The 10,704-nt window shown below is 44.1% G+C and overlaps 1 protein-coding gene across 1 annotated transcript in view; it reads left to right on the top strand.

Moving 5' to 3' along the window:
* Positions 1-1,093: 1,093 nt before the first annotated feature.
* CPA6 (carboxypeptidase A6) overlaps positions 1,094-10,704 on the top strand; it is a 309,307-nt gene continuing 299,696 nt past the window's right edge. The window contains exon 1 of the mRNA XM_004011724.6: positions 1,094-1,459. Within this exon, the coding sequence (XP_004011773.2) occupies positions 1,344-1,459 (116 nt within the window). The 5' untranslated portion in view covers positions 1,094-1,343. The remainder of the gene's footprint in view (positions 1,460-10,704) is intronic.

Genomic DNA, 10,704 nt, shown 5'->3' with positions numbered 1-10,704 from the left:
CATCACCAACTTGGGAAAACCAAGAAGGAACTGGCTTCCTTCAAGGTTTCCTCCACCCCTAGCTTTTAGAGAGAGAAGCCAAAGCAGAACTCATTGTAAAGTAAAGCCTTGTTCCTCAAAGTGGGACTGAAGGGCCATCAGTACCAGCATCAGTTGTAATCTTGTTAGAAATGCAGAATCTCAGGCCCCAACCCCAGCCTGCTGCCTCGGAAGCTGTGTTCTAACAAGATTCCCAGGTGATGTGTGTGCATGCCCAAATTTGAGACGCCTGCTCTAGACCAGCAAGGGGGCTGAACTCCAACTCACCTGAGGGGCTTTTTCAACAACTGATCCCACCCCCGGGAACTGATTTAAATAGCCTGGCTCCTTAAGTGATTCCAAATGTACAGGGAATGTGCCTCAGTACCCAGAGTCCTCCAATTCCCCAGGAGAACCTTTGAACTGGCCTCAGGCCTGGGTGCTGCCGATGACACGTGAAATCAGCATGGGGCTCCCTGAAGCACAGGGAAGTGGCTGCCCTGACTTGGTTCAGGTAGGAGTGGGGACCCGGCCTGGCCAGCCACACCTGAGGTCCCCAGCTCATCCAGACTGAATTCATTGTGCATTTCAGGAGGTGGACTCCAAGGAGAAATTTGCCTTGGTAGAGCAAAACACAAAGCCTGCAATGCTCTACACCTGTGTGTTTTAGCTCATCCTCAAACAGATTTTTTGTACTTGTGCTCAGTCATGTCCAACTCTTTGCCACCCTTTGGACTCTAGCCCAACAGGCTCCTCTGTCCATGGGATTTTCCAGGCAAGAACCCTGGAGTGGGTTGCCATTTCCTCCTCCAGGGGATGTTCCCAATCCAGGGATCGAACATGCATCTCCTGTGTCTCCTGCACTGCAGGTGGATTCTTTACCTGCTCAGTCATCGGAAAGCTCTAGGGTAGGAGGAAGGTTGTCGCAAAAAGTTAGCATCCTATAGTTGGAAAGAAAAAAGAAAAAGCCTCCAAAAACAAGAAAATAAAAAGAGGAGTTACCCAGATGAGGCAGCACCCAGCAAACCCCCGTGGTGAGTCAGCCTGGGGAGGCCCAGCCCCTTGGAGGGAGCCTGGTTAAGGATCAGCTCAGTTCAGGGCAGGGCTGTGTGTGCTGCTGCTTCTCATCCCAGGACCAAGTCTGAGCAGTAACCTCCCTCCCTCAGCTGCTTGAACTTTTTTTTTGTTCTCTGAGGCTGGAAAGAAGTGTCACATTTTGCTCCCTCCCAAGCCCACGCCCCCACCTCTCCCAGGGACTGTGTGCCGTGTGGAGGGGGTGTCTGTAACTACAGGAGGAACTTTTGCAGCCCTCTCATCCTCACGCTATGAAGTTCTTCGGGAAGCCCAGGAGCCAGACAGCAGCTTTTCTGCCTCTCTGCCTGCTCTTTTTGAGGAGCCTGAGCCCAGGACACAGTCACCTTTACAGCAACCGCTATGCTGGGTGAGTGGAGCGACTTTCATGCCCTGCACAGCTTGGACTCAGATCAGGGGAGGGCGCTGGTTTGGTCCTGAGCGAGCCTCACTTGTTCTGGTCTGCGGTCTCTGTGTGAATCTGTGTGCTTTCCTGGCCACCTAATCTTAAATGTCCGTGCAGTCCCAGGCTCTCTGGAGAGAATGTGCTGGGCACACGTCTAGTTTCTCATACTCTTTATGATGTGCCAACCTGAGCCGTGGACCAGTGTTGATTGGGATTCTGTCTGTAGAATCACTGTGGCCAGTGTGTGCAGTATTGGTGTATGCTCGGCCGCGGGGATGCTGTGCCACATGAACTGCAACCTGAAAACTAAAGCTTCCCCTTGAGTGTATGCAGGAGTAGTGGGTGGAAATTCACCAGTGATTAATTTAAGAATCGAGTGTGACTTTTTTTCTCTTGAGTGTTTGTTAGCCTACAGTGTGGTTATTAGAAAGATTTTCAAATCTGAGCAATGGAAATGAGTCAACTCAAAATAAGCTGAATAAACGTAGCCAACTGCAAAATTATGGGTGTTTTTCTGAAGGGAGAAACCTAGAGGGGAAACGCTGTGTGCGTTTTTCCCCTTCTGTGGGTTAGCATGCTTTGTTTGCCTTCAATGAGGAGGCGCGGGGCTGCGTGTGAACCGTGTGGGACTGCGCATGTCTTATCCTGAAGGCTTACTGTGAAATATACAGCATACAGCGTGTGCTTCACTTGAATTTGCAGGGGGTCGTTCTCTGAATCTGGAAATGCTGGCATTCCTGCATTTTAGGGTTGGGAGAACGTTAAATAGCTCCTCTAATTCAGTTCCTTTCTACAGAGAAGGAAAAACTAGAGTCTTAAATCTTTCTAAATAGTCTAGGAGTGCTCTGTGAGGACCAGTAGAGGAAAGTTTTCATATCAATCTGGATGAAGGCCAGGTCTTAAAGCAGTTGTTCTTTCTAGGAATCATGTAGAGAAGAATTTGTAAGTATGACCCTAGAAAAGAGAGTTGTTTCTCTTTTTCTCCTGAAGAATCTGGGCACAGCTATAGAGTTCCTTCTGAATACGTTGCTTACAGAGGAAATTTTGTAAAATGTGCCCTCAGTTTAAGGAGATGCAGGATGATGGAGAAGGGGGTGTTGGTGGAGATGAGGACTATAGATAGTAACATAATCCCCCAAATGTCCACCCTGGTATTCCTGGGAGTATTCGGAGTTTACATCTGAGAGCTGCTTTTCTGTCTCCTGGACATACACCGTCCAGGCTTTGCATCTTGTCCTTGGTGGTCGCTGCCCTTGGAGACCTGGGTATGGAAGCTGTGTTTAGTGACTGATGGTGCCGGCTAAGATGTGGAGGAGTTTGCTGTGACTCTTTAATGGATGTTAGTTACGTGATAAATACATATCAGATTTAGATGTGCCCGTGTGACATAGGACCTCGCTCCTCCACTCAGCTGTGGCTCAGTCCATAATGACTTCGGTGTGACCCTCATCAAAGACAAGTGAGCAGGTCAGCTTAGCAGAGCAGGTGTGCCCACTTCCCTAAGCACCGCTTAACAGAGGAAAGGAAGCCAAAGGTGGTGGCCTTTCTTAGAGAACTTGGAATCTTTCAGGACGAAGTTGCACTATCTTTTCTGTTGTTCTGCAAAGAAAGTAATTGCCATTTTCTCTCTGGCTGCTCCATAATAAATTAGTCCCAAATGTATAAATTAGAGGTGTCTGGAAGTTGGAAGGAAAAGATGAAACAATGAGACACGGAAGGGAGCCTTCCCTGTCCATCACAGGAGAGCTTCTCCTTTATCCAGAGATGTCTTTGAGCACACTCACCATTGAAAATGGGGGGTTTTGCCTTCCCTTCATTTGATACATGTAATTCTCTCACCACCAAAGACAGAAATGCTGCATAGGTTTGGGATTCTGTTGCTTTACTTCCCCAGGAAATGCTTTCTGCCAGTCTAGCTAGAACCAGGTAAAATAACATGAGGGAATGGTATTGAACATTATTTTTGTTTCTCATCCGAAGTTATTCTAAACCACCTCATTTTTGTCCCTTAAGTAATCTATTTAGGTATTATTGGTAGTAATTATGAAGCAGCACTATTTCTTGCAGTTTTGTAAAAAAAAAAAAAGCAATTTTTTTGTGAGTCTTGGTTGAATTTGATAATATATGATCATCATTTGCAGGACTCTGAGCACGAAAAAAAACAATACACAGGGCAGACCAGTGTGCTTCTTAAGAGCAGCTAATGAGCCTAGGCTTTCTACACAAACTAGTAACAGTCGTGTGGTGTGGTCGTATAATAAGATGCTTGAAAAATGGCAAATTTAAGCATGTTGGAAAAAAAAGTGTAGGGAGACTATAAGGAAAATCTGACATAAACAAATACCTTTTCAGGTAACTATCAAATTACTTACAAAGCAGATTTAAAAATATGTAGAAAAGGGATGAAGCCAAGTGTGGAAAATAACTTGACATCAAATAACATTTATTGGTACTCTGTTGGCAGGTTTTAAGAGCTATGATACAGGTCAAACATTTTGGTGATTAAAAAATATATCAGTCAGTGGATGAGACTGCAACTCAAGCTGACATCACTCTGTGTTCTCTCCTTTTCCCTAATCCCTTCATATCCCTGGAAGCAGACTTGGTTATTTATTAGACTGTGATATTGAGGGCAAAAAATAAGAATCTCCTACATGACATGAAATTAGGGTAGTTTTTTTTAGTGATGGTAAAAGAGAGCTCTAAGCCAGTGACACAATAAATTCTGGTGATACTGTAGAAGCAAAGTGGCTATGATATTTTGCTGAACTGCCTATTCAGTTCTGCCTTCACGTATAATGTTTATCAGTCCTGAAGTTCAACGGCCTGCCTGTCAGTTTCTGCTTTCCCACTCCTAGTAGCTCTGTTACCTTAAGGTAAATTCCTTAACCTCTCTGAGCCTCAGTTTCTTCATCTGAGACACTGAGACAATATTCCCTGCCAAGTTGTCATGGGAATTAAAAGCAACAGCCTGAGTATTGCATGGTTTTTGGCACTTAGCTTTTTTAACACCATGTCAACTACTTACTAATACTTACCAGTACTTAATATAAAACATTGATAAAAAATATTACTTTCTCAATTAGCCTAACGAGAGTTTTGGTATCCTCATTTCCCAGAGAGGTTCAATTGAGGGACAAAAGGGCAATCCAAGTTCACAGCTCACCCACAGCGGGGATTCTAACCCAGCTCTGCCTAACTCAACAAACTGCACTTCTCACTGTGCCAATTCAGGGATAGAAAAGAATGATTTTCTCAGAAAAACTGAAGACTTCACCTTGTTGAGAGAACTGATAATAGGATGATGAAAGAAAGGAGCAGATTATGTGGGTAAAATTGGAAGTTGACCCTTGGTGGTCTTCTCTAAGGTGGTAAATTGTTCATAGAAAAGCAGGCAGAGACCATATGAGAGAAGGAACTTTAGATTGTCACCAAAATAAGTAGCACAGAAAGTGGCTGTGGATGTGCACTCGATGCCTTCAGGATGACTGCAGCACCTACTTGTGCCAAGAGCACTGGAGCCAAAGCCGTCTGATAGCTTGCAGCTTAGCAAAGACAGCAGCCCCGCAGGTAGCACTGGGAGGCACAGTGTTTGAGTCCATTGTGGGATAGCAGCCTACTGTGGGGTTGAAGAGAAAGCTCAGTGCACCAAGGAGGAGGGAGAAATCCTTCCCCTCTTCTGGTCACCCAGCCTTGGGTGCCTGGGCTGGGGTAGAGAGAGAGCACGACTTCCACCACCAGAGCCACGACGGGGGACTGAACGCTGGTGTAAGGTCTACATAGGTGTGTGCAGGCTGGTCATAGCCCACTAGCCAGCTGGTGTGTTCTAATGAGCCAGCTTCCATGCTGCATTCGTCCTCCCATCCCTGCCCCTCCCCCTCCCATCCCCCACCTATACGGACACTCGGTTATTGGTCAAGTTGACCAGTCATCCTTTGGAGTGGAATATCAAGATCCAAGAATTAGACTTGAAGAAAATGAGATTTTTTAAGGCGTTTGGTCCTTAAAATCCTGTGAGCAGAGAGGCCCCAAATTGGGATGTGAAATATTGCAGAGAAGTAGAGGCTTGGGGGAATAGATTTGACTTCAAGGATGTCATCCTTGTTCTCCATCTTAGCTCTCTAGGTAGTCCCCTCCATTGCTCAAAGCAGCTTTTAAGTCTATTACCTTTCTGATGGTGGGGGTGGTGATGGTATTCAGTTGCTAAGTCATATCCAACTCTTTGAGACCCCATGGACTGCAGCATACCAGGCTCCCCTGTCCTTCACCATCTCCCAGAGTTTGCTCAAACTCATGTTCATTGAGTCGGTGATGCTATCTAACCATTGCATCCTCTGCCATGCTCTTCTCCTTTTGCCTTCAATCTTTTCCAGCATCAGGGTCTTTTCCAGTGAGTCGGCTCTTCACCTCAGGTGGCCAAAGAATTGCAGCTTCAGTTTCATTGGTGGCTTCGTAGTAATGCTCTGAACTTTCGGAAACCTAGGGCTAGAATTCAAGCAATCCAGTTGCTCATGAATCTGAGAGTTATCTTCTATGTTGGTGGTTAAAGTTCTTTTCAGATGGGTTGACCTCACTTGCCATGGACTGGCCCTGTCTGTACATACTGTTCTGGGGTAGTAACTGCCAGTGCTCCTCTTCCAGTCTGAGAAGGGTCCTGATTTGGGTGGAAAATTGTGGGTTCTGCCTTTTATTCTTCACTGTGTCTATTTCCTTGATGAGTTTTACTCTAGGTTTCCAACTACCTTCTTATTTCATTTCCGAAGAGCAAGTCTATCTCTAGTTCCTTCCATTCCAAAATATCCTACTTGTCCTCTCTCTTATAATAGCTACCAGCCATGTTTACGATGTCTTTATCTCAGCCTGGATAAAGGTAACTTTCTGCTAACTGATCTCCCTGCCTATAGTCCTTCCTGTACTGATGACCTCACTAAATAAGACTTCTGTTGTGTTACTTTCTTGCTCAAAGATCTACTTTGGCCACCTATTGCCAAATACATCAAATCCAATCTCTGCCAGTCTCTCAAGGCCTCTATTTATCAGATGCTCCAGTTCCTCTGCCTCTATTTCACTCTGCTCAGTCCTAACACTCCTCTGTAATAAGAATAGAGAGCTTCAGCCTTGCTTATCCTGAACAAGAAAGGCAGGCAAGCCCCGCTCATAATAAGGGCCGAAAGCAAGAAGGAGCCATTGCAGATCATGAATAATGGATTAAAATGTGTGTGATAGAGACTTCCCTTGCAGTCCAGTAGTTAAGACTTTGCCTTCCAATGTAGGAGGTGCAGGTTCAGTCCCTGGTGGGGAAACTATGCTCCCACATGCCTCGCGGTCAAAAAACCAAAACACAAAACAGAAGCAATATTGTAACAAATTGAATAGAGTTTAAAAATGGTCCACATCAAAAATTATTTTTAAATGTGTGGGAAAGATATAGATTTGGGGCATCAGGTGTTAGGAAGGATGTATGGTGGGCTCTAAGGTTGCTTTGAAACTTTGTCCCCACAGGTTGGCATGTGATTAATGGAATGGTTCTCTGGAAGTTCCTTTTAGCCCTTGACCCTGGTTAGTGGGAGGCTATTTTTGGTTTCCTTAGGCACTAGCACAGAGTGCAGCACCCACTTGTGGATTGTTTAGCAGCTCATTACACCAAAAGTTTTCTTCCCTGCCCAGTGTTGTGTACTAGGGCTGCCAGCTTTGCTTCTGAAGGACATCGATGCTGCGGCCCCTACTCCTGACCTGAACTGGCAGGTCGATGCTACTCTGTGGGGATCAGCATTCCTCCTGCCAGAGAGCTAGTGGGAGGAGGAGCATTTCCTGCGCTTCTGGACTGCTTTTCCAGGGGAGCCCAATCTGATGACGGAGCTTTTATTTTATGGCGCCAGGATACCTTCTGGGTAATGCCATTAAGCCTAATCACTTCCACCCCGTGAAAAGCAGTGAAGGCTGTTAATGTTTCATAACTTCACAGCTTAGATTGTGCAGGCTACAAAAGCATTGTGTTTTCTGTCTTTATAAATGGGATTACTGAATGGAAAATAAAAACTCTTGATGGCTTGTTTTACAGTCTTCATTACGATCAATTGGTAGATAACTCGTATGTAGGATTAGCATTTGCTTTGCCAAATAAATGCTTTTCCAGTCTGCCTTCTGGGTATTAACTTCTTTATGATAAAGCAGCATGTGAAGCTTTAGGATCTTGTTCTGGGTAGTATAGTAAATTTCCTTAAGAATTAGTTTTCTTATTAAAGGTTGAAGCAAACTTCTATCTGGTTTTCTTCAACAGAATTACCATCATTGTTCTTTTTTCTCAGTATACTTTGAAAATAGTAAAAACGTTTTCTTAATATCTGTGTTCTTAAGAATATTGTTAGGTTGTCTTGTTTTTCTTTCTCTTTTTTGCTAGAATAAAGAACCAAAAATTCAATGGCTTAAACAAGAAACTTATTTCTCTCTCATGTGAAAAATCCAAAACCAGTATGTTTGATGGTGACAGAGATTCAGGGGTATGTCTGTGCTATACCTCTGCTGTGCTCAACACTCAACTCCCAGATGTGTCAGGAAGGAGTCATCCAGCCTGCAGGAAAGTGGAGAGGGACGGTCTCTCCTCTTTCCTTTTAAAATCGCAGCCCAGAAGTTCAAATATCACTCACTACTGGCTAGAATCAATCATATGCCCTTAGCTGCAAGAACCCTAGAATGTCACAGTAGTTCATCGTTATGGCTGAGCTGGCTCTCTATGTAAGAGAATGGTGCTCACAAGGTGTGTGTGTGTTAGTCGTTCAGTCGTGTCTGATGCTTTGCGACCCCATGGACTGTATATAGCCCAAGAGGCTCCTCTTGTCCATGGAATTCCCTAGGCAAGAATACTGGATTGGGTTGCCATTTCCCAGAGCGGCTTGTCATTTCCTTCTCCAGGGGATCATCCCAAACCAGGGATTGAACCCGGGTCTCCTGTATTGCAGCAGGTCTCTGGGATTACAGGCAGGTCCTTTATCAACTGAGCCATCAGGTAAGTCCCTTTAGCTGCAAGGGAGGCTACGAACTAATGGCCAGATATGTGATATAACTAGCAATCGGCCTCAGTAGTCACTCTGTTATTAAATAAATGCCCACCCTACCCCGCCATTCTCCCTTCCACTTGGTTCTCCTGAAGAAATAATCCATCCAAATGAGCATTCAGGATTTTGCACTTCAAGGTCATTTGAAAGTGTGCATTTTTATTCTGTATATGATCTTTTTAAAGTCAGAGTGTCAGAACTGAAGGAGACCAAAAAACAAACAAACAAAAAACATAGCCCAATCCTTTTATTTAATATATATAAGGAAGCAGAACTCCAGAAAGGTAAAGGGATTTTCAGTGCTGGTGGTGGAGTTGGAACTAAAATCCAGGTCAGCCAACTTCACAGCATTTTTTTTTTTTTTGGTACAGTTGACAACACTGTCTTTGAATCCAGAAAACTTCTCTTTTCTATTCCCTAGAGTAGCTGGGAATGAAGTAAAGTGAGTTGGCAAGGCTGAAACATGTTTAATGAGGGAGGATTTTCATTTCATTTCTATAAATATTTGTTGGGAATCGCCCTCTGCTAGTCTGGGATGACAGAGATAAAAGAACGGTATATGTGCACAGCATAATGAGCACTCAGGCAAGAAAACAAGCAATTCCAACTCTGCAATCATGGTGCCCTCAGAGAGAACTCTTGGAGTTGGGTAAGTGCAAGAGAGGGTCACTTAATGTAGACTGAAGGGTGGAGAGAGGTCAAAGAAGCTTCTTGATTGTAAGATGGGTCTTAAAAAACAGAAATTTGAGTGGATTATTAAATATGCAAGGTAGTTTTCTTTCAAATGGTTGGTACTCAGAGGACATGACCCTGACCTTGGTCATAAAGAAGAGGTAGAAATCAGGTTAAGGTTTTCCAGATACAGGGAGTATATTGAATGCACAAAGAACTACAGGTAAGAGAACTTGTTAAGTCTAGAAAATTAAGTGTAGCTAAAATGAAAGGCTTCAAAGTCATGAATCACTTTATGCCCCATAATATGAAGCTGTTTTCTCCTGAAGGTGATTGGGTGTTGACGAAGACTTTTCAGCAGGGAATTTACATAGATTTTCTTGAAGAAAGTTCCCTCTGCCATCATTGAGAAGGGGAGGCTTGAGGGCTGAAGATTTGGGGGCAAGAAGACTGGGATGTTATGGTGACCATGGTAATACCCAGAAGAGCCTGGCTTCTGGTAATAACAATTGAAGGAAAAGGAGGGAAACCAACTTGAAAAGTATTTAGGAGGTAGAATTTTCACAATTGGGTAAGCCAAAGGGGAGAAGCAAGAGGAAGTAGTATAAGGTGATTCTCAGGATTGGTTAGCAGGACTGAGCACTTAGCAGAGAAGGTTAGTACTTTCTCAGATATGTATGGTTTGAGGTTCCTATAAAGTGCCCAGTTGGATAAAAGAGAAAGTAGTGAAAGTGTTAATCCCTCAGTGTGTCCAACTCTGTAAGACCCCATGGACTGTAGCTCACTAGGCTCCTCTGTCCATGAAATTCCCCAGGCAAGAACACTGGAGTGGTAGCCATTCCCTCCTCCAGGGGTCTTCCCAACCCACGTAAGGAACCCGGGTCTTCTGCATTGCAGGCAGATTCTTAACTGTGAGGGCCACCAGGGAAGCCTCAACTTGATAGATGGGTCTAAAAGCACAGTGAAAAGATCTAAACTGACATAGATTCCAGTAACTGATGTGTAAGGAATTTTTTAACCTTGAATGTACCATGAAACACCCAGGAAGTATTCATTATGTGAGAAGAACAACGGGGGAAAACCAGAGAAGAAAGAAGTAGAAAGGCCTACAGAGAGAATAAGAAACCCAAGAAATATTAGTTAAAGGAAAATAAGAGATTCAAGAAGGAAGAGGTCAGTCACATCAAGTACTGCAGAATAGTATCCATTGGTTTGTCCATTAAGGAAATCATATTTGTCATCAAATGATTTTGGTGGAAAAACGAGTGAAAACCAGAGCACGGTAGGTTGGGGAATGAATGGGAGGTGAGCAAGTTAGCAGTGAGTGTAGACCATAATTTCAAGAAACTTATCCATGATGGGGTGGAAAGAGAGGTCAACGACTAGAGTTGAAGAAGAGTTTTAATTATTTAGCTTTTACTTCTTAGGGAAGAGATGGCCATATTTTATGCCAGGTGGCAGGAATGAAAAGAGAAAACAAGA

Source organism: Ovis aries, chromosome 9, assembly GCF_016772045.2.
Source record: "Ovis aries strain OAR_USU_Benz2616 breed Rambouillet chromosome 9, ARS-UI_Ramb_v3.0, whole genome shotgun sequence".
Lineage (NCBI taxonomy): Eukaryota > Metazoa > Chordata > Mammalia > Artiodactyla > Bovidae > Ovis > Ovis aries.
Note: the sequence above shows the minus strand (reverse complement) of the source record. Positions and strands in the feature narration are given on the sequence as shown.